Raw genomic sequence first — 27,778 nt, forward strand, 5'->3', positions numbered from 1 at the left:
GGGCGTGGCCTGTTCCCTTGCGGGAAGAACAGGGCGAGGCCTGGGAAGTCAAGTTGGGGAATGGGGCGTGGCCTTATCCGTATATGGATAGAAGGGGCGTGGCACGTCCCGGAGTGCGACCGCTGTGCGCCTGCTCGCGCCGGAGTCAGGGGTTACGGCGGCGTCGGCTGTGGCGGGAAACGCTGTTTGAAGCGGGTAAGTAGAGGAAGAAAGGGAGTTGGGGGCTTCGGCCTGGCAGGGTAAGCGGCTCGAGGAGTGCGGCACAGGGGCAAGAGAGAGGGTTGTGAGGGGTCACGTGGAAACTGGCGGCGTGAGAGAGACCCTTTGCTCCGGGGCCATGCGGCATAGGGACAGGGGCCAGGGATCCTCTGGCGCGTGCGCCGGGGAGCGCGGGAAGATGACATGGGGTGCTTCTCGGCTCTAGGGGTGCATGCGCGGGGTTCGCCGGGCTCCGGGCCTCGGGGTGACGTGCTGGGAGGGTCTTTGGAGCGACGGGATGGGGGAACTGGATAGTGTCCGTGGGGCATGGTGGCATTCTTTGTTGTTTACTTATAAACTAAATGTTTATAATCCTCTCTTTGCAACACCTGCTGGAATTGATGACACTTGAAACCACTTGCCCTTGAGTCGATTCAGACTCAGGGCAACCCCACGTGTGCCAGAGTAGAACTGTGCTCTATAGGGTTTTTTTTTTTTAATGTAATTTTTATTGTGCTTTAAGGGGAAGTTTACAAATCAAGTCAGTCTCTCACAAAAGCCCATATACACCTTGCTACACACTCCCAATTACTCTCCCCCTAATGAGACAGCCCGCTCTCTCCCTCCACTCTCTGTTTTTGTGTCCCTTTCGCCAGCTTCTAACCCCCTCCACCCTTGCATCTCCCCTCCAGGCAGGAGATGCCAACGTAGTCTCAAGTGTCCACCTGATCCAAGAAGCTCACTCCTCACCAGCATCCCTCTCCAACCCATTGTCCAGTCTAATCCATGCCTGAAGAGTTGACTTTGGGAATGGTTCCTATCCTGGGCCAACAGAAGGTCTGGGGGCCATGACCACCAGGGTCCTTCTAGTCTCTCTCAGACCATTAAGTCTGATCTTTTTACAAGAATTTGGGGTCTGCATCCCACTGCTCTCCTGCTCCCTCAGGGGTTCTCTGTTGTGTTCCCTATCAGGGCAGTCATCGGTTGTAGCCGGGCACCATCTAGTTCTTCTGGTCTCAGGATGATGTAGTCTCTGGTTCATGTGGCCCTTTCTGTCTCTTGAGCTCGTAATCGCCTTGTGTCCTTGGTGTTCTTCATTCTCCTTTGATCCAGGTGGGTTGAGACCAATAGATGCATCTTAGATGGCTGCTTGCTACCATTTAAGACCCCAGATGCCACTCTTCAAAGTGGGATGCAGAATGTTTTCTTAAAACATTCTATTATGCCAGTTGACTAAGAAGTCCCCTGAAACCATGGTCCCCAGACACCTGCCCCTGCTGCACTGGCCTTGGAAGCATTCAGTTTATTCAGGAAACTGCTTTGCTTTTGGTTTAGTCCAATTGTGCTAACCTCCCCTGTATTGTGTGCTGTCTTTCCCTTCACCTAAAGTAGTTCTTATCTATCTAGTTACTGAATGCCCCTCTCCCACCCTTCCTTCCTCCCCTCCTCGTAACCACAAAAGAATGTTTTCTTCTCAGTTTAAACTATTTCTGAAGTTCTTATAATTGTGGTCTTATACAGTATTTGTCCTTTTGCAACTGACTAATTTCACTCAGCATAATGCCTTCCAGGTTCCTGCCTGTTATGAAATGTTTCACAGATTCCTCACTGTTCTTTATCGATGTGTAGTATTCCATTGTGTGAATATACCATAATTTATTTATCCATTCATCTGTTGATGGGCATTTTGGTTGCTTCCATCTTTTTACTGTATTGTAAACAGTGCTGCAATAAACATGGGTGTGCATATATCTGTTTGTGTAAAGGCTCTTATTTCTCTAGGATATATTCCAAGGAGTGGGATTGCTGGATTGTATGGTAGTTCTATTTCTAGCTTTTTAAGGAAGCGCCAAATCGATTTCCAAAGTGGTTGTACCATTTTACATTCCCACCAGCAGTGTATAAGTGTTCCATTCTCTCCACAGCCTCTCCAACATTTATTATTTTGTTTTTTGGATTAATGCCAGCCTTGTTGGAGTGAGATGAAATCTCATTGTAGTTTTGATCTGCATTTCTCTAATGGCTAATGATCATGAACATTGCCTCATATATCTGTTAGTTACCTGAATGTCTTCTTTAGCGAAGTGTCTATTCATATCTTTTGCCCATTTTTTAATTGGGTTATTTGTCTTTTTGCAGTTGAGTTTTTCTAGTATCATGTAGATTTTAGAGATCAGGTGCTGATCAGAAATGTCATAGCTAAAAACTTTTTCCCAGTCTGTAGGTAGTCTTTTTACTCTTTTGGTAAAGTCTTTGGATGAGCATAGGTGTTTGATTTTTAGGAGCTCCCAGTTATCTAGTTTTTCTTCTAGATTCTTAATAATGTTTTGTATACTGTTTATGCCATGTATTAGGGCTCCTAATGTTGTCCTTATTTTTTCTTCCATGATCTTTTTTGTTTTAGATTTTATATTTAGGTCTTTGATCCATTTTGAGTTAGTTTTTGTGCATGGAGTGAGATATGGGTCTTGTTTCATTTTTTTGCAGATGGATATCCAGTTATGCCAGCACCATTTGCTAAAAAGACTGTCTTTTCCCCATTTAACTGTTTTGGGGCCTTTGTCAAATATCAACTGCTCATATGTGGATGGATTTATGTCTGGATTCTCAATTCTGTTCCATTGGTCCATGTATCTGTTGTTGTACCAGCACCAGGCTGTTTTGACTACTGTGGCGGTATAATAGGTTCTAAAATCAGGTAAAATAAGGCCTCCCACTTTGTTCTTCTTTTTCTGTAATGCCTTATTTTATCCGGGGCCTCTTTCCCTTCCATATGAAGTTGGTCATTTGTTTCTCCATCTCATTAAAGAATGTTGTTGGGATTTGGATCGGAATTGGGATTTGGATCGGAATTAAATGTATGGATCGCTTTGGGTAGAATAGACATTTTTATAATGTTAAGTCTTCCTATCCGCGAGCAAGGTATGTTCTTCTACTTATGTAAGTCTCTTTTGGTTTCTTGCAGAAGCGTACTGTAATTTTCTTTGTATAAGTCTTTTACATCTCTGGTAAGATTTATTCCTAAGCATTTTATCTTCTTGGGGGCTACTGTAAATGGCATTGATTTGGTGATTTCCTCAATGTTCTTTTTGTTGTTGTAGAAGAATCCAACTGAGTTTTATATGTTTATCTTGTATCCCGATACTCTGGTGAACTCTTCTATTAGTTTCAGTAGTTTTCTGGAGTATTCTTCAGGGTTTCCTGTGTATAAGATCGTGTCATCTGCAAATAGAGATACTTTGACTTCTTCCTTGCCAATGTGGATGCCCTTTATTTCTTTATCTAGCCTAATTGCTCTGGCTAGGACTTCCAGCACAATGTTGAATAAGAGTGTGATAAAGGGCATCCTCGTCTGGTTCCTGATCTCGATGGGAATGTTTTCAGGCTCTCTCCATTTAGGGTGATGTTGGCTGTTGGCTTTGTATAAATGCCCTTGATTATGTTGAGGAATTTTCCTTCTATTCCTATTTTGCTGAGAGTTTTTATCATGAATGAGCATTGAACTTTGTGAAATGCCTTTTCTGCATCAATTGATAAAATCACGTGATTCTTGTCTTTTGTTTTATTCATGTGGTGGATTACATTAATTGTTTTTCTAATGTTGAACCATCCCTGCATACCTCGTATGAATCCCACTTGGTCATGGTGAATTATTTTTTTGATATGTTGTTGAATTATATTGGCTAGAATTTTGTTGAGGATTTTTGTATCTACATTCATGAGGGATATAGGTCTATAATTTTCTTTTCTTGTGGTATCTTTACCTGGTTTTGGTATCAGGGATATCTATAGGGTTTTCAATGGCTGATTTTTCAAAAATACTAGCTAGACCTTTCTTCCAGGATGCCTGTGGATGGAATCAAACCTCCAGCATTTCTGTTCCAGCCAGACTATTAACCGTTTGGGCCACCCAGGAACTCTGGTGACACTTGAGGGAACTCAAAACTCACATGATTTGAACTGACCTGTGTTCCAGGCACTGTGCTGGGCAATCCTAGGGACTCTGGCTTGAATGAGACCCCAGTCTAGGGTGTGCACGTGCAATAAGGCAAGTAGGTGTGGGAGCCCTGAGAGGCACCTGTCAGCATGGGGGGGTGGAGCTAAAGCTGTCCCCAGGGATGCACAGCAGTTAGATGGTGGACAGGGAGAAGGATTTCATCCCACAAACACTCAGTATGGCCGGGGGATACAGTGGTAAACAAGCAGACAAATCTGTCATCTTCAAAGGCTGTCTTCCCCACTGGGCTATGAGTCTGAAGGGCAGTTCTTGCTCTTGCCTGTCTTTCTCTGTCTCTCTCCTGGCACTCAGAGAGGAGAGTAGAATGGAGTGGTGGTTAACACTAGGGCTCTGGAGCCAGGCTGCCTGGGTTTGAGCCCTGGCTCTGGCCCCCCTGGCTGGCTGTGTAACCATCAGCAGGTTGCTTTACCTCTCTAGACCTCAGTTCCAGCCATGGTAAAGGGTGGTGATAGCAGCACCGACCTCAGAGGGTTTTGGGAGGATTCTGTGAGCTCCTTCATTTGTCATTTAAGCAAATGTTTATTGAGCACCTACTCTGTCCCAGGCACAAGATACATTTAGGTGGATGAGATATATTGTTAACCTGATTCATTGCCATCGAGTCGATTCTGACTCAGAGCAACCCTACAGGACAGAGTAGAACTGCCCCATATGGTTTTCAAGGAGCAGCTGGTGGATTCGAACTGCTGACCTTTTGGTTAGCAGCTGAATTCTTAACGACTGTAGCACCAGGGCTCCAGATACATTGTTAGGTGCCATCAAGTTGTTTCTGACTTGTATCAACCCCATGTGACAGAATAGAACTGCCCCATAGGGTTTCCTAGGCTGTAATCTTTACGGAAGCAGATCACCAGGTCCTTCTCCCATGGAGCTGCTGGGTGGATTTGAAATGCCATTCTTTTAGTTAGCAGCCAAATGCTTAACCATTGTGCCACTGGGGCTCTTTGGATGAGATATAGCAGGAAACAAAAGTCAAAATCCCTGCTGTCGCGGAGCTCCCATTCTAGTAGTGGGGACAGACAGTAAACAAGGTAACACAAGCAGTGGTTCTCAGACTTAAGCAGAGTCAGAATCACCTGGAAGGCTTACTAAATCCGAGATTGCCAGGCCCCACCTCCAGAGTTCCTGGTTCTTTAGGTCTGGTGGCGCAGTGGTTAAGAGCTCAGCTGCTAACCAAAAGGTTGACAGTTTGAATCTACCAACTGCTCCTGGGAAACCCTGTGGGGCAGGTCTGCTCTGTCCTATAGAGTCGCTATGAATCAGAACCAACTCCATGGCAACAGGTTTTTGTTTGGGGGGGCAGGGCTGAGAATTTGCATTTCCAACAGGTTCCCACGTCTGGGGACCACACTTTGAGAAACACTGATACAGTGCATCAGACAGATACGAGTGCTAGCAAGAAAAATAAAGCAGGGAAAGGGGTTGGAGAGCACCAGGATGGTGGGGCTGGGGTGGTAGGGGCAGGGCTAGGCAGTGCTGCAGTTTTAAACTGGGTGGTCATGGAAGGCCTCACTGAGGTGACATCTGAGCAAAGACGTGAAGGGAGGGAGTGAGCCATGGGGACTTCTGGGGAAAGAGTATTCAGACATAAGGAACAGCCTGTGCAAAAGTCCTGAGGTAGGAGCCAGCCTGGTGTGTTTAAGGAACAGCGAAGACACCAGTGTTGCTGGAGCCAAGTGATCTAGGGGGAGAGGGCTAGGGGTGAGGGCAGAGAGAGAAGAAGCGGGGGAGGGGGGTGCAGCGCGCCTTGTGGGCCACGATGAGCACTTTGCTTCAATTCTGAGGTAGATAGGAGCTGGGGCAGTGAGAGGAGAGATGGGGTGGTCTGACGTACTTGTACAGGATCCCTCGCTGCCTGTGGAGAGTATTTGAAATGGGGCAGGGTAGATTGCGGGAGACCAAGGAGGAGGCTCTTCATTCAACAAATATTTCTTTTTTTTTTTTTTTAATAATATTGCACTTTTAAGGAGTCTTGGCACAGTGGGTGGGCACTTGGCTGGTAACTGAAAGGTTATTGGTTTGAACCCACCAGCCACTGCGTAGGAGAAAGATGTGGCAGTCTGCTTCCATAAACATTTACAGCCTTGGAAACCCTGTGGGACAGTTCTATTCTGTCCCGTCGGGTTAGTGTGAGTTGGAATAGACTTAACAGCAGTGGCTTTGGTTTTGGGTTTTTTATCGTGTTTTCAGTTAAAGTTTACACAGCAGTTTAGGCTCCTGCTTAACAGTTTCTACACAAGTTCCAGTGACATTTGTTACATTCTTCACAATGCATGGACATTCTCATTTCCATTCTAGTTGTTCTGTTTCCTTTAGTCTAGTTTCCCTGACCCCTTACCTTCTCATCTTTGTTTTAAAGTAATTTTTGACCATTTGGTCTCATATAAATGATTTTTTAAAGGAGCACAGTACTCATGGGTGATGTTCTTTACTTTGTGAGCCTATCCGTAATTTAGCTAAAAGGTGACGTCAGGCTAGTTTCAGTTCAAAGTTTAAAGAGTATTTCAGGGCAGTAGTCTCTGGGAATCCTTCAGTCTCAATCGGTCCAGGAAGTCTGTTTGTTTTGTTTTGTTTAGGAATTTGAGGTTCTATTCCACCTTTTTTCTCCCATTCTGTCAGAATCCACTTATTGTGACCTTGATTAGAACGGCTGGTAGTGGTAGCTGGGCACCATCTAGTTTTTCTGGTCTCAGGGCAACAAACATCTCTTAAGTGTCTTCCATGTGCCAGGCACTGTTGTAGACTCTCAGGATACTTCAGGGATCAAAGCTGACAGAATCCCTCCCTGCGCGTAGCTCATAGTCCAGCCGGAGGAGGCAGAAAAACAGCAGTCCACAAAATAAAGAAGAACAGGCAATTCTTGTTATTCATGATTGTCACATTCTCTTTGAAGTCCCTGGGTGGTGCACATGGTTAATGTACTCAACTGCTAACCAAAAGGCTGGAGGTTCAAATCCACCCACAGATGCTCTGGAAGAAAGGCCTGGCAATCTACTTCTGAGAAATCAGCCACCGAAAACTGTACGGAGCACAATTCCACTCTGACACACACAGGGTTGCCACGAGTTGGAATTTGTCCACATGGCGTCGCGGCAGCGTCAGAACTCTAACTTCAAGAGGAGAAGGAGAGAGAATCATTATCAGCTGCAACAGCCCAAGGCTGGCTCCTATGAATGGAGCTCAGACATACCTCCCCTCTACAGACCTTTCACCAATTCCTACGCCACCCGTCCCTCCCATGGTACTCTCTACTCCTTTGCAACGGCCATATAGAACTCACAGACAATACTTACGATTATGGGGTTTATTAGGGAAGTAATAGGTTACAATTCAGGATCAGGAACGACTCAGGATATAGTTCTTCGGTCAGGATGGCTTCTCAGTCATGCCCGTAGGCAGGCTTCTCCCTGGCCCTTGGCCCCTTGGGCCTCTTGGGCTGGCCTGGCCTCTGCCCTGATTGGGCAAGTATTATAAAGCTCTTAAGCTCCACTGATAAGTGCCCAGAGGCACTCCCCTCTGCCAGCAAGCCTCGGCCCAAAGGCACTCAACTCTTTCACTCCATGGATTGGTGAGCTTAGCTTCACCAAGTTCCGCTCCTCCAAGTGCCCAGTGGTACCCCACTATAAACTGCCGTGCTCTGTGGGCTTGGAAGCCCACTGCACTGTCTTGCGCCTGTCTCCTAGTTCTGCTGCCACCATTTCTCTGCTGCTACCTCTCTCTGTCTCATGATGTCTCCAGCGTTACAACTCTCTCTGTCTGTCTCCTGGGTCTAGGAAGTTCTCAGTTCAGGGATTCCAGGCCCAAAGGATGCACTCCACTCCTGGCTTTTCTTTCTTGGTGGAAGTGAGGTCCCCTCTCTGCTGAAATTGGCTGTCTTCTAACCCTAGCAGGGTGGCAAAACTGACCAATCCCCTCATTAGGGTTCCATACACCTTTTTTGCATGGTCCCACCCCCATAAGCGTTGCATGCACCCTATTTGCATTATTAGCAAGCTCTCTAATCCCCTCGGTGGGCCACAAGCACCTTATTTTCATAGCCCCATCCAATTGTTTTGTAGGAGTCATAAGACCATGGCAAGAAAGGCCGTGTAAAAACGATTCATCGCATTACAGAATTGATTCGCCGTCAATTGGTTTTTTGTGTTCTCTTGCACATGGGAGACTTGGATTCAACTCCTGGCCAATGCCCCTCATGTGCGGCCACCACCTATCTGTCAGTGGAGACTTGCATGTTCCTATGGTGCTGAACAGGTTTCAGCGGAGTTTCCAGACTAAGATGGACTAGGAAGAAAAGCCAGGTGATCTACTTCTGAAAATCAGCCAGTGAAAACCTTATAGAGCAGAGTGGTGCAATCCCATTGTGCATAGGGTCACCATGACAGGGGCCAACTTGACAGCAGCTAACAACATTTGAAAGTTAATTGCAGACATGATACTTCACCTCCAGGAACTCCAGCAGGTGTCTCCCAAGATCAAGGATGTCCACCAACATAACTAGAGTATAATTTATCACACTGAGGACATTTAACACTGAGACAGTGCTATTATCTAATGGGCTGTCCTTCCTTATGTCCTTTTCCCCAGTTGTCCCTGTAACATCCTTCAGAGCTCCTTTTTGTTCTTTAATCACGCGTTGCGTTTAGTTGTCATGTTTCCTTTGTTGTTGTGTGCCATTGAGTTGATTCCGACTCATAGTGACCCTAAGACAGAGTAGAACTCCCCCATAGGGTTTCCAAAGCTGTGATCTTTTCCAGGAGCATATTGCCAGGTCTTTTCTTCCAGAGAGCCGCTGGGTGAGTTCAAACTGCTGAACTTTAGATTACCAGCTGAGCACTTAACCGCTGCATCACCAGGGTTCCTTCATGTCACCTTAGTCCCCCTGAATGTAGAAAAATTTCTTTGTAGCCTGTTTTTTTTTTTTAAAGACCAGTCATTTTGCAAGCTGTCCTTCAGTTTGGATTTGTTCAACTGTTTCCAAATAACTAAAATCAGGGTAAACATTTTCAACACTGTGTTTTTTTTAAAACACCATTTTAAATATACCATTCTGTACCTTGCTTTCTCTCCTTCACAATGCATCTTTGAGATCCTTCCATATCAGTTCATAGAAGCTTCCTCATTCCCTTATACAGGTGCATAGTAGTCCTTTGAATGGACCAACCATAATTTATTTAAACAGTCTCCTAGGGGAGGACATTTAGGTGGTTTCCAGTCTTTTGTGATTTTAAACAATGCTACCGGAAATTACCTTGTAAAGATGTATTTTTCATACAGGATGGCATTATCTCTAGCATAAATTCCTAGATGTGGAATTAGGGACACCAAACGGTTATGCTTTTAACTGAGGTGTAATTTCCATGCAGTCTTAGTCGCTTGCACAGATCTGAGGGTGCAGTTCGATTTTCAGTACATTTTATCACCCCTGAAAACTCCCTTAAGCCCCTTCCCAGCCAACCTCTCCCACTGCAGATGCAGCCACTAATCTGATTGCTGTTCCCATAGATTGGTTTTGCCTATTCTGGAGTTTTGTATAAACGACACTAGACGATACATCCTCTTTTTTTTTTGGGAGGAAAGGTTAGTATAACGTTAACAGTTTTAAAGTGTATGACCCAGTGGCGTTTAGTACATTCATGATCTTATGCAACCATCACTAATGTCTAGTTCCGAAACATTTCCACCACCCCAAAAGAAACCAGTACCCATTAAGCAATGGGGAGTCCTGGTGATGCAATGGTTAAGTGCTCAGCTGCTAACCAAAAGGTTGATGGTCAAACCCACCCAGTGGTTCTGTGGGAGAAAGAGCTGGCAACCTGCTCCAATAAAGATTACAGCCTAGGAAAACTTATGGGGCAGTTCTGTGTTACATGGGGTCGCTAGGAGTTGGAATATACCTGACAGCACACAACAACAACACTAAGTTTGTGATGGTAAGAGGGTAGAGAATATGCGGGCCAGAATATGTGGGGATGAGGGTGCTTGCAAGGGGGAGGCAAACGGGGATTCAGATGTGGGGGGGGGCTTGAGCATATGAGGAAAGGGTTAAATTGAAGTGGGGAATGGGACATAATTACATTAGCTCACAATTATTGAGCATCTGGAATGTGCCAGGCACCCTGTAAGCCTATAAACCAAAAAAACAACCAAACCCAGTGCTGTCGAGTTGATTCCGACTCATAGCAACCCTATAGGACAGAGTAGAACTGCCCCATAGAGTTTCCAAGGAGCACCTGGTGGATTCGAACTGCTGACCCTTTGGTTAGCAGCAGTAGCACTTAACCACTATGCCACCACGGTTTCCTGTAAGCCTATAGACTTGTGTTAATCTTCAGCCACTTCAGAGACTTAAAAGGCTCTTGGTCATGGTAGGTGCATGGGAGACCATGGAACAGACAGGAGAAAGAGTCTGTAAAAATGGCTTGGCAGCAGTGTCCTCAGATCTCCTGGCCTAACTTCACAAGGTGGAGAATCATTATTAGCATCAACAGCCCAAAGCAGATTCCTATGAGGTGGAGGTCAGATGTACCTCCATCCTCCAACCTTTTTACCAATTCTGACACCAGTTATCCTTCCCGTGGCACTTTCTACTTCTCTGCTGGGTTTGATAATTTGTTACAATGGCCACAAAGAACCCACAGACCTTATTCATGATTATGTGGTTTATTAGGGAAGTAACAGGTTACAATTCAGGATCAGGAATGACTCAGGATACAGTTCTTCCATCAGAACAGCTTCTTGGCCATGCCCAGGGGCAGGCCTCTCCCTGGTCCTCCACCTCTTGGGCCTCTTGGTCGGGCCTGGCATCTGCCCTGCTTAAGCAAGTGTTAGACAAAACTCCTTAGCTCCACTGATAAGTGTCCATAGGCATCCCACTCTGCCAACCAGCCTCCTGCTTATCTCTCTCTGTGGGTCAGCAAGCCTAGCTCCACCAAGTACCCAGAGATACCCTACTGTAACCTCCTCGCTCCATGGGCTGGGAGCCCACCACGCCAGTCTCCTGGTTCTGCTGCCACCATTTCTCTGCCTCAACTTCTCACCATCTTGTGCTGTCTCTTGTGTTACAATTCTTTCTCTCTTTCTGTCTCCTGGGTCTAGGAGGTTCCCAGCACAAGGACCCCAGGCCCAAAGGACGGACTGCACTCCTGGTTCTTTCTAGGTGGTAGTGAGGTCTCACCTCTGGATGGCTCATTTTAAGTCTACTATGATGGCAAAACTGACCAAACCCCTCATTAGGATTCCATGCACCCTGTTTGCATGGTCCCACTCCCAAAAGGGTGCCATGTACCTTATTTGCATTATTAGCAAGCTGTCCAGTCCCCTTGGTGGGCCACAAGAACCTCATTTGCATAGTCCCACCCAGTCATGTGGTAGAAGTTGCAAGACCTTAACAAGAAAGGCTATGTAAAAGTGATCCATCGCACCACAATGTATCTCTGGTCGGAACTCTCACCCGGCCCAACTTGCCCAGCAGGATGGATGGCAAGCGGCCACCAACTCCGGGACCCGGGGTGCCCCCGAAACGGGCCCGTGGGGGCTTCTGGGATGAGGATGACACGCCTCGGCCATCCCAGTTTGAGGAGGAGCTGGCACTGTTGGAGGAGATGGAGGCAGAGCGCAGGCTGCAGGAGCAGGAGGAGGAGCTGCAGTCGGCCCCAGAGGGGACTGCGGATGGTGAGACCGGGAGTGGGAACCCCTTGCACTCCTCTCATCTTGCCTCTGAGCTAGGAGTCAACCACAAAGCTGACCTGTAACCTGTCACCCATGACCCCCACCCTGATCCCTGACCTCTGGTCCACTTTAAGTCCCAAGAGAAGCTGACTTATGACCCCTTTGGCAGCGTGCAACCCTCTGTTGCCTGCAGCTTCTGTCCTGAGCCCCGATGCTTGACCCTACAGCCTCCTGAGTTTGCCTGCCCGACCCAGACTATCTTCACCTGACTTTCCTTTTTCAAACTGGATGCTGTTTGTGGGACCATGGTTGGGATGGGAGGGTTAACTCATTTCTAAGGGGGACCGTGACTCCACGTACCCCCATCTCCCGCCCCCCCCAGGGCAGTTCTTCCCGTCAACTTTAGATCCCCGCTGGGGTCGACCTTCCCCACCTCCCCTGGACCCCCAGATGGAGCCCCTCATCTTTCAGCAGTTGGAGATTGACCATTATGTGGGTGAGTTTGGGGAATAGAGGCAGGAGGAGGGGCCGCTCTGGCGTTGCTGTCTCTTGGGTAGTGTTATGGATTGAATTGTGTCCCCTGAAAATAATATGTTATAAATCCTAACCCCCATACCTGTGGTTAAAGAACCCTGGTGGTGCAGTGGTTAAGCGCTCACCTGCTAACCAGAAGGTTGGTTGTTCAAACCTACCAGCTACTCCATGGGAGGAAGATGTGGCAATCTGTTTCCATAGAGATTGTAGCTTTGGAAACTCTATGAGGCACTTCTCTGTTCTGCAGGGTGGCTATGAGTTGGGATCAGTTCGAGGGCAACGGGTTTGATTGCTTTTCTGGGTTCTGGGAGCCCCAGGTGTTCCTTGGCCTGCAGTGCAGCATAATTCCCTCTTCATGTAGTTCTTCTCTCTACGTCTGTCTCTCCTGTCCTCTGTCATAAGGACACCACTCACAATGGATTACGACCCACCCTCCTCCATTATGGTGTCACCTGAACTTAACTGATAACGTCTCCAAAACCCTACTTCCATACCAGGTCACATTCACAGGTACCAGGGGTAGGTTTCCAACATATCTTTTGGGGGGATACCATTCAGTCCATCAAGGTAGTGGTGGTTCAGTGGCAGAATTCTTCCCTTCCATGCAGGAAACCCGGGTTCAGTTCCCAGCCAGTGCAGCTCATGCGTAGCCACCACCTGTCTGTCACTGGAGGCTTGGGTGTGGCTATGATGCTGAGCAGACCTCAGGGGAGCTTCCAGACTAAGACAGACTAGGAAGAAAGACCTGACGATCTGCTCCCAAAAATCAGCCATCGGGAACCCTGTGGAGCACAACGGGACGTCATCAGATCCACAGCCGACCGTGGGGATGGCACAGGACTGGACAGCATTTCGCTCCATGGTGCATGGAGTTGCCATGAGTTGGGGCTGACTTGGTGGCATCTACCAACAGTGTTCAACCCATGACAGGCGTCATGCTGAGAGAAAGAAGCCAGACTCAAAAGGCAGCACACTGGTTCCATTTATGTGACAGTCTTCCCCTGTGACCTGCAGGCCCGGCCCGGCCCCTCCCTCTGCCTGGGACGCCCCCGCCATCCCGCGGCTCTGTGCCTGTGCTCCGCGCCTTCGGGGTCACCGACGCCGGCTTCTCCGTCTGCTGCCACATCCATGGCTTCGTGCCCTACTTCTACACTCCAGCGGTCCCCGGTGAGCAGCTCTGGAAGGCCTCTCGGCACCCCATCCCTTCCCTTAGCCATCTGGAGGCCCCTGGATGTCTAACCTACCCTCCCACCCCCAGGTTTCGGGCCCGAGCACCTGGCCGACCTGCAGCAGGAGCTGAGCGCAGCCATCAGCCGGGACCAGCGTGGGGGGAAGGAGCTCACAGAGCCCACGGTGCTAGCCGTGGAGCTCTGTACCCGTGAGAGTAGGTGCCAGCTTTGGCCACAGAGGGTGGGGTCTCAGGACTACGGGGCCAGGTCCCAGCCTCATGTGTCCACAGGCATGTTCGGGTACCACGGACACGGCCCCTCCCCGTTCCTGCGCATCACGCTGGCGTTGCCCCGCCTCGTGGCGCCCGCTCGCCGCCTCCTGGAGCAGGGCATCCGCGTGTCTGGCCTGGGCACCCCCAGCTTTAAGCCCTATGAGGCCAACGTGGACTTTGAGATCCGGTACAGTCTCTCTTCCTATGCCCCTCTTTCTTCTCCACCTCTGTCTCCCCCACCCCCTCTGCCGGCCCCTACCCACTCACCCCCAGCCCCCTGTAGGTTCATGGTGGACATGGACATTGTCGGCTGCAACTGGCTGGAACTCCCGGCTGGAAAATACGTCCTGAGGCCCGAGGGGAAGGTGCAGCTTGAGGCTGGGAGTGGGCAGAGCTCCTGGGGGTTGGGGAGCTGGGACACGCTACTGACGCTCCATCCCCCACCCCCAGACCACACTGTGTCAGCTGGAGGCAGATGTGCTGTGGTCCGACGTGGTCAGTCACCCCCCAGAGGGGCCTTGGCAGCGGATTGCACCTCTGCGCGTGCTCAGCTTCGACATCGAGTGCGCCGGCCGCAAAGGTCAGTGAGGCCCAGGGCTGCTCCCTGCCCCTCACTTGGACATCAGTTATGGGCCAGACCCTGTGCTGGGCACGGGACGGGGTGTACTGGGAACAAAAGCAGCCGAGTCCCTGTGTCCCTGGGTTTCTTGAGCTCCTGCTGGGGAGGACAGAGACATGTCACCTTTGTTTGTTATACTAAGCCTGGAAATCCCATGGGGGACAGTGATGGGGAGTAGGAGGGCTGCTTTGGACAAGGTAGGCAGGGAAGGCCTGAAGGGAAGGAGACAGCCATATGAAGAGGTGGGAGTGGGGTGGGGGCAAGGAGAGCATCCCCAGTGGCAGGAACAGCAGGTGCAAAGGCCCTGAGGCGGGACTGTCCTGGGGTGTATGAGGAATGTCCAGAAGGCCCGTGTGGCTGAAACAGAATGAGTGAGGGCAAGAGGGCAGGAGGTGAAGGCAGAGAGGAAATGGAGGTGAACTGTTCAGAGTCTAAGGGTTTTGGGGAGTCCCCATAGTTGTTTAGGGATGTGTTTGGGACCCATCGGGCTTCTGCGTGGAGATCAGAGCAGAGCACATAGGGAAGGCAGAGTGGGGGCAGGGAGGAGCTACTGCAGCCAGGGCCCAGCCAGCCACATTTAGGGGTGCAGCCGAACTGTGTGTTGTGGTGGGGGGAGGAGTCAGTGTCTCAGCAGCACCCTCTCCTTCCCTCCACAGGCATCTTCCCTGAGCCAGATCGGGACCCCGTGATCCAAATCTGCTCACTGGGCTTGCGCTGGGGCGAACCAGAGCCCTTCCTGCGCCTGGCACTCACCCTGAGGCCTTGCGCCCCCATCTTGGGTGCCAAGGTGCAGAGCTACGAGCGTGAGGATGAGTTGCTCCAGGTGACTGTCTTCTGCTCCCTCCAGCCCACATCCCAGCCAATCAGCCAACCTGGGGGTGGTCCCTGGATATTGACACCCATGTGGGTGGTTCTGGAACCCTGTGGGTTGAGGGGACAAACATTTTCCCCTTAAGTCGCATTAGCATTTCCAGAAATGCCAGCCGCATCTTTCCACTGCAGACAGGAGGGCACTAGGGCTCCTCTCAGCAGCTTCCAGAACATTCTGGGAGTGGGGAATCCACCGCAGGGGCATGCCCTAGGTGACCCTATGCGCTCTCATCGCCTAGGCCTGGTGCACCTTTGTCCACCTCATGGACCCTGATGTGATCACGGGCTATAACATTCAGAACTTTGACCTTCCATACCTCATCTCCCGGGCCCAGACCCTCAAGGTAAGGGCAAAGTATTGGGAAGGGGGCTCCTCGGGGCTCTGTCCGCCACCAGCCCCTGCAGTCCTTATTCCCAGTAGCTCGAGAGAGATCCTCAAAAACCCAGCTCTGCCCCACTGCTGCCCCTGCCCTACCCAAAGTCCAAAAAGTTACCACAGCTTTTGTCCAAGGCAATGTGTGATGGCTGAGTAAGAAAAGGCCTGTGTATTCTAGGGTGCGGACTGTAGCATGTCAGGGTGCGGTGACCCCTTTTTTAGGCTTTACTTTAAGATACAGTAAGGAAAAAGGGGGGGTTCCTTGGAGTATGGCAATGTCTTAATACTTGTTGAATGTGGGTATGGGTATGTAGAGTATGTTGTATTCTTTTCCTACTGTTCATCTGGCCAATTTCATAATGAAAAAAAATCTCTCATGGCCCCTGTGTGAGCCTCCTGTTGTTGGATGCCGCCAAGTCGATTCTGACTCATAGAGACCCCGTGTGTTTAGAGTAGAACTGCCCCATGAGGTTTTCTAGGCTGTAATCTTTACGAGAACAGATCATTAGGTCTTTCTTCTGAGGAGTTGCAGGGTGGGTTCAAACCACCAACCTTTGGTTAGCAGCTGGGCGCTTAACCATTGTCCCACAGGGCTCCTGTTATGGATTGAATTGTGTCCCCCAAAAAACGTGTGTAAACTTGGCTAGGCCACGATTCCCAGTATTGTGTGATTGTCCACCATTTTGTCACCTGATGTGATTTTTACTATGTGCTGTAAATCCTGCCTCTATGAGGAGGCAAGATTAGAGACAGTTGTGTTAATGAGGCAGGACTTAATATACAAGATTAGGTTGTCTTAAGTCAATCTCTTTTGGGATGTGAAAGAGAGAAGCGAGCATAGAGACAGGGGGACCTCTTACCACCAAGAAACAAGAGCCAGGAGAATAGCGCGTCCTTTGAACCCTGGGTCCCTGCACTGAGAAGCTCCTCCACCAGGAAAGATTGATGACAAAGACTTTCCCCCAGAGCCAACAGAGAGAAAGCTGGAGCTGGCACACTGAGTTCGGACTTCTAGCCTCCTAGACTGTGAGAGAATAAACTTCAGTTAAAGCTATCCACTTAAACAGTATTTCTATTATAACAGCACTAGGTGACTAAGACAGCTCCTTACGAGTTTCCTAGGGCTGTTATAACAAGTCACCACAAACTAGGTGGCTTAAAAGAGTAGGAATTTTTTGTCTCACAGTTCTGCAGTCTACAAGTCAGAAGTCAGGGTATTGGCTGTGTTGATCCCTTCTGAGGCTCTGAGGGAGAATCTGTTCCAGGCCTCTCTCTAGCTTCTGGTGGCGGCCAGTGGTCCTTGGTGCCCCACAGCCCACCCCTCTGGCCCCTCCTTCACCGTCTCCCCCTGGACCCTCCCCAGCCTCCATTCTGCCACCCCCAGCCTATCCCCCACACAGCCCCGGAGGAGTCTCACCTCCAAAGCCACCCACCCTCCCATGGCTCCCACCAGGGGTGATGTGCTGTTGTGGGGGTGTCGTGGTTGGTTTCTAAGTAGCCGACCCATACCCGCTGGGCTGTCCCTCCAGGTACAGAGGTTCCCCTTCTTGGGCCGTGTCTCTGGGCTCCCCTCCACCATCCGCGACTCGTCTTTCCAGTCAAAGCAGATGGGCCGACGGGACAGCAAAGTGGTCAGCATGGTGGGGCGAGTGCAGATGGACATGCTGCAGGTATGGCAGCCAGCGGGCAGGCAAGTCACTCCCAGCCCCGCACCCACCGTGCTTCCCCTACCCACCCAGGTGCTCGCTCCTGGGGTTGCCTGTCTGCCCAGGTGGCCACTCCCGGGCCCATGCCCACCGTGCCTCCCCCGCCCACCCAGGTGCTGCTGCGGGAGTACAAGCTGCGCTCCTACACGCTCAATGCCGTGAGCTTCCACTTCCTGGGTGAGCAGAAGGAAGATGTGCAGCACAGCATCATCACCGACCTGCAGGTGCCCGGCCTCACCCTCTGACCTCATACCCTGCCCCAGCCTCACCCTCACACCCACCCTCCTGACCTCAACTACCCACTCAGTTCCCTGACCTTTGACCTCAACCGCCAACCTGTTCTCCCAATCTCTCACCTTAGCCTCCTGACCTCTGACCTCATGCTTTTGTCTACACCCCTGTCCTCGGACCTCAAATTCCCACCTGCTTTCTCGACCTCTTATTTTAATGTCCTAGCTCCTAACCTCTGACATGACCTTTTTGTCTACTCTTCTGACCTCAACTCCTGCCCACCTTCCTGACCTTTGACTTCAACCTCCCACCTGTTTTCCCAGCCTTACCCCCGACTTCACCCGTTCATCTGCTCCCCTGACCTCAGAGTCCCACATGTTCTCCTAGACTCTCACCTTAAACCCCCACCTCCTACCCTCTCACCTCACCCTCTTGTTTGCTCTTCTGACTTCTGACTTTGATTTTCTGCCTGCTCCCATGACCTCCAGCCCTATGAACTTTGTTTTCCTCCCCCACTGCTGACCTCTAGTCCACACTGGTCCTTTCACACTGACCCTGACCCCTGACCTCCCTCCACTCACACAGTCAGACTCTCGCCCTCTCTTGGCCACTCAGAAGCCAATCCCTCTCCCCCTGCCCCCACCACCAGAACGGGAATGAGCAGACGCGTCGCCGCCTGGCTGTGTACTGCCTCAAGGACGCCTTCCTGCCACTGCGGCTGCTTGAGCGGCTCATGGTGCTCGTCAACTCTGTGGAGATGGCACGTGTCACTGGTGTGCCCCTCAGCTACCTGCTCACCCGCGGCCAGCAGGTCAAGGTCGTGTCCCAACTGCTTCGGCAGGTCAGTGGGCCCCTGTCCCCCGACACCCACTGAATTCCCCCACGACCCCGGCATATGAGATTCTCCTTCCCCTTTTGCTTCCTTCCACCTGCTTGTCCCCCTCTTCCTCCCAGGCCATGAGCCAGGGGCTGGTGATGCCTGTGGTGAAGACAGAGGGAGGTGAAGACTACACAGGGGCCACGGTCATCGAGCCACTCAAAGGGTAAGGCCCCGGACCCTGCAGCCGGGCAGGGGTGGTGGGGGCCCCAGCTTGACTTCTCGCATCCGTGCCCCCAGGTACTATGACGTGCCCATCGCCACCCTGGACTTCTCCTCACTGTACCCGTCCATCATGATGGCTCACAACCTGTGCTATACCACTCTGCTGCGGCCTGGCACTGCCCAGAAGCTGGGGTATGGACACCCCTACCCCACACGTGTCTTCTGAGGCCTCTGGGGGCTAGAGACAGGCCGGCCAGGGCCCTGCCCCCTGGGAACTTCCAGTCTGGCGGGTACAGACAGTGAGGAAGGGAGAGACAGGCGAGGTGGGGAAGTTTGCAGGGCCTGAGCCCGCTCACACCAAGGCAAGGGCAGAGGTGGGGCTGAAGGGAGAAGAAGGGAGAGGCCAGGCAGTTATGCCCCACCCACCTTTGACCCAGCCTGACTTCAGAGCAATTCATCAAGACACCCACAGGGGATGAGTTTGTGAAGACGTCGGTGCGCAAGGGGCTGCTACCGCAGATCCTGGAGAACCTACTCAGCGCCCGGAAAAGGTGGTCTGAGTCCCCTGCCCCCGCTTAAACTTGCTGAGGCTTCTTGGCAGTCCCCATACCCCTCTGGGTTACCCCAGGGCCGCCTGGCAGCAACTCATCCGTGTCTTTTCTTGACTTAGAGAAAGACACCCCCTTCTAAGTGGCCCAGGTCCCATGGGTGCTGTATAGGGCACCTCTTTCCAGTACCCAGACCTCTGTCTCCTCTGGGGTGCCATCTGAGTGAGATTTGTTTCCCCGTCCCCCCCACCCCCCAACAGGGCAAAGGCCGAACTAGCCAAGGAAAAGGACCCCCTGCGCCGGCAGGTCTTGGACGGGCGGCAGCTGGCACTAAAGATAAGCGCTAACTCCGTGTATGGGTTCACTGGCGCCCAGGTGGGCAAGCTGCCATGCCTGGAGATCTCACAGGTGAGCTCTGGGACCCAGCGTGAGCTTCCCACTGTCCTCTCCCACTGGAGTTGTACACTTAATTCTCCCAACAACAGTGTGAGACAACACACACGAGTATTGCCAGCTAGGGCTTTGCCTTCCCCTCATGCTTCCTCACAAGGGCTGCTCCTTCTAGACCCTCTTTTGTCTTTTCTCTCTTGATCCCTTCCTTCTGTCTCTCTGTTCTGTCTCTTTCTCTTGGCCTCTTTTTGTATTTATGTCTGAAGCTTACGGGGATAGGGGGATAGAATAATTTTTTTAAAGTACTGAGTTATTCCAGAAGAAGAGAATAAAGGATTGAAAAAAAAAACAAGAACAACAGCAACAAAGAACAGGTGGCATATAACAAAGCAAATAATAAGATGGTAGATTTAAGCCTAAGTACGTCTGTTACTACACTAAATATAAGTGGACTAAATGTTCTAGTTAAAAGACAAAGATTTTCTGACTAAATCCAAACAAAAAAAAGCAAAAGAATTATATTTGTCTCTCCTTGGTGTCCCCACCCCCTCACCAGACTCAGTTTTCTCAGTTGGGAAGAAATATTGTGTTTCAGTTGACATGATATTACCCCCTGGGGGACATTTGACAGTGTGTGGGATCATTTCTGTTGCCCAGGGATGGGCGTGTGTGGTGCTACTGGCATTCAGTGAGGAGGCAGGAATGTCAGGGGTCCTACAGTGAGGAGAGCTGCCCCCTCCCATGATGTCACAGCACCTCTGGAGAAACACTGAACTGATGGCTTTTTCTGGCTCAGATCCTTCCAACACTTTGATGCAACCAATTCCTTGTCCATGCCCCAGCCACTTTCTCTGTGCCCAGAGCTCTAGGCCGGGGAACCCAACAGACCTTTGAAGAGCAGCCTAGAGACCCCTTTTGCACATTTGGAAACTGAGATGGGGCCCTGAGCTCACATCCACTGCAGAAGGCACTGGCATTTCACTCAGCATGATTTCCCACCCTGCAGAGTGTCACTGGGTTCGGGCGCCAGATGATTGAGAAAACGAAGCAACTGGTGGAGTCCAAGTACACAGTGGAGAATGGTTACAGCGCTGATGCCAAGGTTAGGGGCTGCCCCACCAGCTCCACCACCCTGCGATGGGTCTGGAGATGCACCTGGGCTGGTGTGGGTGACTGCTGGGGGCCAGGCTTCCTGGTCACACCTACCTGCTCTACCACTGTGCCCTTGGGGTCCCTTGAGCACTTGGTGGTGGCAGAAGGGTACACGTCCCTGGGGTACTCACCCTTCCCTGTGCCCCATCTTCCAGGTGGTATATGGTGACACTGACTCCGTCATGTGCCGATTTGGCGTCTCCTCGGTGGCTGAAGCCATGGCCCTAGGGCGGGAGGCTGCCGACTGGGTGTCAGGCCACTTCCCCCCGCCCATTCGGCTTGAGTTTGAGAAGGTAAGTGAGGACCCCTCAACCCAGGGCTTGGAGTGGGCTATGTGTGGGTCTTGCCAGTTTTGAGGGGTCTCTGATATTCAGGGCACCTTCAAAGCTTAAGAATGTTTTAGTTTGGGGACCCTCTTACATGTCAGGATCTGGGGGAACCTTGATGTTGCTCAGGGTCTCTTCATTTTGGGGTACTTTAACTGGGGTACTCTTCAGGTTCATAAGCCCCAGTTACAAGGTGTTTTGCTACCTAGATCTCCTTAGTTTGGGGCTGTCTTATTACCTAGTTCTGCTATAACAAAAACCACAGCGATGGCTTCAAAGAATAGGAATTTATTTTCTCACAGTTCTGGAAGCTGAAGTCCAAATCAGGGTCTCAGCTGTGTCAATTCTTTCTGGGGATGTCTCTCCTAGTTTCTGGTGACTGCTGGTAATCCTTGACGTTCCCTTGGTGTTGTAGATGCATCTGTCTCCTTCTTCACATGGTGTCTGTCTTCCTCCTGTCTGTGTGTCTCTGTATCTCTTCTGCTCTATATTCTACACTGCTCAGAAGGGATTGGGTTTAGGCCCCACCCTACTCCATATGCCCTCATTAATATAACAAAAGAAAGCCCCTGTTTCCAAGCAGAGTTACATTCACAGGAACAGGGGTTAGGATTTCCACATATCTTTATATATGTATGCATGTAGATGTATGTGTATGTATGTGTATAGGTATATATATGTGTGTATATACATATATACACACCCTGGTGGTGTGTGTGGTTAAGAGCTATGGCTGCAGACCAAAAGGTCAGCAGTTTGAATCTACCAGGCTTGGAAACTCTATGGGGCAGTTGTACTCTGGCATATAGGGTCGCTATGAGTCAGAATTGACTTGACAGCAATGGGTTATGGGTTTAATATATACTTTTTTATTATAGCACTATGCATACAACCGACATACAATATTTTGTTAGTTTCTACATATATGCTTCAGTGACATTGATTACATTCTTCAAGTTGTACAACCATTCTTGGTATCTTTTTCCAAATGATCCCACCTCCATTAACATGCATTCAATCCATTCTAAGCAAAAACCTCCACTTTCCTCTCCCTCCTGCCTTTGGTAACCGTTAACTACTTATGGCTTCTATATAATTGCTGATATCCTGTAAGTGATGTCATGCAGTATTTGTCCTTGTGTGTCTGACTTATTTCTCTCAGCATAGTGTTCTCATTTCATCCATGTTGTGGCACACAGAGGGACTTCATCCCTCTTTATGGCTGAGTAATATTCCATTATCCATTCATTCGTTGATGGACATTTCAGTTATTTGTACTTTTTTGCTATTATGAAAAGTACTGCAGTGAACATTGGTAAACAACATTTCTTTTTAGGCGACATGATTCAACCCATGACACAGGCCTTAGTTTTAGAAATGTCTAGAATTTTGGGCTTTACGAGACAAGATGATGTCTGCCTTGTGACACCATGTCACAGGCTTGGAGTCTCTCCCGCATTTGGGTTTACCAATTCCTGCTGCAAGTTTGAGGGCTGCCCTGGGCAGTGGGACTGTGATGTGGGCATGTCTTGGCTTGGGCACCATCATCCAGGCCCCCCAGACCCCAGCAGGTATCAGTCCTGGGTCCTGGGCAATCTCAGACTGACATTCTTTCCCCCAAGATTCAAATGTGGGGTGAGGCCTCAGGGCACAGCCACTCTTGGGCTTGGGGCCCCTTGGTGTGGAGGAGCTCCTGTGTCAGGGCCCACCCTGATTTCAGTCCCTTTCTCTTTGAGGGGGCCTCACTTTGTCCCCCTGTCTGCCTCAGAGGTCTGTCCCACATGCAGATTTGGGGCTATCTCTGGTTCACCCCAGGCTCTGTTTCAGATTTGGGTCCCTGGTGTGAGCATGCTCCTGGGCTCAGGAGCTGTGTTCTGACAACATGCCAGGGTCTTAGGCCCATCTCACTCGTAGGGTGTACTTACCTCAGGTTTAGGCCCGTCTCCCCAAGTGTCTGAATCCCAAGTTTGGGAACGGGTTCCCCCAGGTCTACTTCCCCTACCTGCTCATCAGCAAGAAGCGCTACGCTGGTCTGCTCTTCTCCTCCTGCCCTGATGTCCACGACCGCATGGACTGCAAGGGCCTGGAGGCCGTGCGGAGGGACAACTGCCCCCTCGTGGCCAACCTCGTCACCGCCTCGCTGCGTCGCCTGCTCATCGACCGGTGAGAGGCACTGCACCTAGGCCCTCCTCCATCAGACCCAGGAGCCCAGGCCCACCACCCGCTTCTCCCTCAGACCCAAGAGCCCAGGCCCCCAGCCCCTCTTCCCTCAGACACAAGAATCTAGGCTCCCGGCACCTTCCTCCTTCAAACCCGGGAGCCCAGGCCCCCAGCCCCCTCCTCCCTCAGACCCAAGAATCCAGGCCCCCAGCCCCCTCTTCCTTCAAACCCAGGAGCCCAGGCCCCCTGCCCCCTTCTCCCTCAGACCCAAGAGTCTAAGCCCCCAGCCCCATCCTCCTTCAGACCCAAGAGTCTAGGCCCCCAGCCCCCTCCTCCTTCAGACCCAGGAACCCAGGTCCCCACCCCCTCCTCCTTCAGACCCAGGAGCCAAGGCCGCAGCCGCCTCCTTCAGACCCAAGAGTCTAGGCCCCCGGCCCCCTCCTCCTTCAGACCCAGGAGCCCAGGCCCCTAGCTCCCTCCTGCCTCAGACCCAGGAGCCCAGGCTCCTGGCCCCTCCTCCCTCAAACCCAGGAGTCTGGGCCCCCAGCCCCTCCTCCCTCAGACCCAGGGTTCAGCCCTTCCCTGGGGACACAGGTGTCAGGCTCACTCTCCCCCTGTGGTGGAGCAGTGGAAAGAGTCTGAGTGGGCAGCTGTGGACTCAGCCCCACCTCCACCATCCTGCTGCCCTGGGGCCTGCAGCCCTTACCCTGTTCTGAACCTCCACTCAGCACCTGCCCCACCCCTTGGCCCTGGGGTGATTTATGCAGGCAGTGGGGGTCTAGCCTGGCCTTCGGTGGCATCAGTGACACCCCCGGCCCCACCTTCTACAGAGACCCTGATGGTGCAGTGGCCCATGCACAGGACGTCATCTCAGACCTGCTGTGCAACCGCATTGACATCTCGCAGCTGGTCATCACCAAGGAGCTGACCCGTGCAGCCGCCGACTACGCCGGCAAGCAGGCCCACGTGGAGCTGGCTGAGAGGTCCGCCTGAGGGACACGGGCCAGGAGACATGGGGAGGCGGGACAGAAATAGCCTCCCTTGTGCCAGCTGGGCCACCACTTCCTGTGAGCCTGGCCACCCCACCTGCCCTCACCCGCCTGCCACCCTGTCCCCCCACAGGATGAGGAAGCGGGACCCCGGGAGTGCGCCCAGCCTGGGCGACCGTGTCCCCTACGTGATCATCGGGGCCACCAAAGGCGTGGCTGCCTACATGAAGTCTGAGGTCGGCCCCACCTGGCCAGGCCCCTCCCCAGTTCCCCCCCACTCTCACTTCTGCTTTCCTGCAGGGGCAGGGGGAGGGCAGGGCGGCTCCTTCCACAGCCCCACGGGACCCTGGGAACCGCCCCCCAAGACACACCCGGGGTCCCCGGCAGCCTGGGGATGCTCTGTGACACTGTGCTCCCAGGCTCCCAGCATCCTCTGCAGTGTCAGATTCCCCCCATAGAAAAAGGGGCCCCCAGGTCCTCATCCTGCATACCCACCCCGTCTGTCTGTCTCTCTCCATCTCTGTCTCTTTCTGTCTCTCTCTGGTTCCTGTGCTGCAGCCCTTGATCCCCTTAGATCCACATTCCACTGCCTCCTACCCAGACCTCCAAGCAGTGACCTGCTTCTCAGCTCCTGTGATCTCTGACCCTCATGACCCTCCCTCAGCCACCCACCTCCTTTCTTGTGCTGCCTCCTCACTTCATGGCTTCCAGCTCCAGCTCCTGCCCACCGTCACCCTTGCCCCCCCCACCTAGAACTCTGACCCTTATTTGGTGATGAGAGGGCCCCCACCTGTGTCCCCCAGCATGAATCACAGAGTCTGTGGCTCAGAGACTCCCCATGACCTCTGACCCACTCCAGACCCAAGGGCAGCACCCCCACCACCACCACCAGTTTGTGACTGGAGGACCCTTGGGCTCCAGGTGCCCCTCACTCAGCTGCCTAATGTGTGATTGCAGCTTCCCCTCCCCGCTCCTGGGGTGTGGCTGTACCCTTCAGTGCCCTGCCCACTTCTGTGTGACTATGTCCCCAATTCCCTTATCCACACTTTGTGTGACTGAGTCCCCCCTGCATTCTCCTAGGCCATCCAGTATGTGACCGTGGCCCCTCTGTTGTCATCCCGTGGATGACCATGGCCCCTCTCTCCCCACCGTGGATGACCATGGCCCCTCTGTCCCCACCGTGGATGACCACTGCCCCCTGTCCCCGTGGGTGACCACCACCCATCCCCCACATGGTGACCGCAGCCCTGCTTGCAGGACCCTCTCTTCGTGCTGGAGCACAGTCTGCCCATTGACACGCAGTACTACCTGGAGCAGCAGCTGGCCAAGCCCCTCCTGCGTATCTTTGAGCCGATCCTGGGCGAGGGCCGCGCCGAGGCTGTGCTGCTGCGTAAGGGCAAGCCAGTGGGTGGGGGACATGGGAGTGGGGAGACACCAGGAGTTGGGGACCCCAGCCCACCACCTGCCCTTGCGCTGTAGGGGGGGAGCATACCCGCTGCAAGACCGTGCTTACGGGCAAGGTGGGCGGCCTCCTGGCCTTTGCCAAGCGCCGCACCTGCTGCATCGGCTGCCGCACTGTGCTAAACCACCAGGGTGAGCCCCCTCCCCACCAGCCAGCGCTGCCTCCAGGGTTGCGGGTAGGGGGCTCTCCTTGGCCTGCGCCCACCCAGGAGGGTCCACATCCCCCACCCTGGGACTTCCCCAGGGGAGTTTTCCCCACACACACTTGCTCCCTTGTTCTTGAGCCTCTGGGGACTTTCAGGAGCCGGATGGGCGGCGGGCGGGAAAGGGGCAGGGATGGGCAGCCGAGCCCTGTGCTGACCCCCCTGCCCCCAGGAGCCGTGTGCAAGTTCTGCCGGCCACGGGAGTCAGAGCTCTATCAGAAGGAGGTGAGGGCCAGGGAGGCCTGGCAGGGGGGCCGGGGAGGCCGGGCAGGGGAGTGGGGGTCCACCCTGCTCAGCACCCCCGCTGCCCACCCAGGTGTCCCACCTAAACGCCCTGGAGGAGCGCTTCTCACGACTGTGGACCCAGTGCCAGCGCTGCCAGGGCAGCCTGCACGAGGATGTCATCTGTACCAGGTGCCACCCCCTCACCAGGCTCCTGGGCCTGTGGCTGGTGGTCCCCAGCTGCCTGGACACCAGGGTCTTCTCCTATATCCCTCCTGGTGGGGCCTCAGTGTTCTTGCCTGATGGGTGGGCCCGTGTCCAGTCTTCTGGGAGGGTGTGGGTGCCTGGGGGCAGGGCTGGGCCCCCAGGATCTGCTGGGGGGTGGCAGCCCTTCTGGACACACACCCCCACCCCCACGGTCCCCCACCCCCTGGGGCGGGGCTGCTTTCCCCAGGGAACACGTGGGCGGGGCAGGTTCCCACGCCAGGTGACAGGTGATATACGGCTGGTGGCCGGCGCCTCGGCAGGTACCCACTGTTATCGTCTCCCTGTGCCCGCTGAGCAAACAGCCCGTTGGCGGGAGGAGTCAGGTGGGGGGGCAGCAGGCGGGGCCAAAGTCCTGGGAGCAGCTCCTGTCCCTGGGGACCTGTGCTCAAGGCCCCTGCCCCATTGCTGGGCTTCATCGGGACTCCTGGGGCCACCTGGGCCCACTGGCCCTGACCCTGACCTGCCCCCACCCACAGCCGGGACTGCCCCATCTTCTACATGCGCAAGAAGGTGCGGAAGGACTTGGAGGACCAGGAGCAGCTGCTGCGGCGCTTTGGACCCCCAGGCCCTGAGGCCTGGTGACCTCTCGGGCCTCCCACCAGGGCAGGGGGATTAATAAAGTTCGTCCTTTTGTTACGGTCTTTGTGGTCTCTGAGGGGCGAGTTCAGTCTCCTAAGCCCTTGCCTGGCCCGGAAGGCGTGGCTTATCTCTACTCATCAGGACCCCTTGACTCCAGTGGGGCCCCCCTGGATTTCAGTGCAAACTCTGGGGCTGTGGCCTCTGCTGCCGAGGCTACCTCAGTTCCCTCTCCCCGTGCGCCCCTGAGTGAACATTTTTGCCAGTTCCTCTCTGCTCTGCTCAGGGAACCCTGGTGTCCAGCACAAACACCTGCCCTCTCTGGGGGCCATCTATCTCCCCCACATGGCCCCTGGGGTGCCCCGCAGTTGCCCCGCCCACCAGGTGCTGGCCCATTTCCACCAGGCCCTGGGGCAGCCCCAAGGACTGCGGGTTTCCGCTCCCTGGCCTGACCTAGGGGACCCCCCCATATCACACCCACAAATGTTTCCACCTTGGGGTCCTGGTGATCACCTTTGGGCCTGGGTCTTCCTCATGTCCTCTTCTGAGACTTCCTGGTGGTCCCTATATCTGTCCCCTAGGGCTGGTCACCTTCGAGCTTATACATCCCCAGGGACACAGGTCCTCCTGTCACCCCCCCAGACCCCAGCACCCCAGTACTCCCCTTTTGGGGTTGAAGTTTGGCTCCTGGGTCCAGTGTTCCCCACACCCGTTTCCACCCCCTCTGGTCCCAGAGACCCACCTCTTGCCCAGCCCTTCCTTTACTTTTCCAGGGTCCCCC

At 52.7% G+C, this 27,778-nt stretch overlaps 1 protein-coding gene across 1 annotated transcript; it reads left to right on the top strand.

Annotated features, from left to right (window-relative positions):
• The first annotated feature begins 83 nt into the window (after positions 1 to 83).
• Positions 84 to 27,074, top strand: POLD1 (DNA polymerase delta 1, catalytic subunit). Its single transcript, XM_064294065.1, has 27 exons — positions 84 to 195; positions 11,688 to 11,887; positions 12,267 to 12,380; positions 13,433 to 13,585; positions 13,677 to 13,802; positions 13,878 to 14,046; positions 14,143 to 14,224; positions 14,310 to 14,439; positions 15,135 to 15,301; positions 15,588 to 15,692; positions 17,254 to 17,394; positions 17,544 to 17,654; positions 18,311 to 18,502; positions 18,616 to 18,704; positions 18,779 to 18,895; positions 19,141 to 19,254; positions 19,512 to 19,659; positions 20,648 to 20,743; positions 20,949 to 21,086; positions 23,107 to 23,282; positions 24,110 to 24,262; positions 24,402 to 24,504; positions 25,526 to 25,658; positions 25,748 to 25,861; positions 26,105 to 26,157; positions 26,249 to 26,346; positions 26,898 to 27,074. Exons 2-27 carry the CDS (start codon positions 11,689 to 11,691, stop codon positions 27,001 to 27,003), a joined length of 3,327 nt encoding a protein of 1,108 aa, XP_064150135.1. The 5' UTR covers positions 84 to 195; position 11,688; the 3' UTR covers positions 27,004 to 27,074.
• The last annotated feature ends 704 nt before the right edge of the window (positions 27,075 to 27,778 follow it).

Source organism: Loxodonta africana, chromosome 11 (assembly GCF_030014295.1).
Source record: "Loxodonta africana isolate mLoxAfr1 chromosome 11, mLoxAfr1.hap2, whole genome shotgun sequence".
NCBI classification, from domain to species: domain Eukaryota; kingdom Metazoa; phylum Chordata; class Mammalia; order Proboscidea; family Elephantidae; genus Loxodonta; species Loxodonta africana.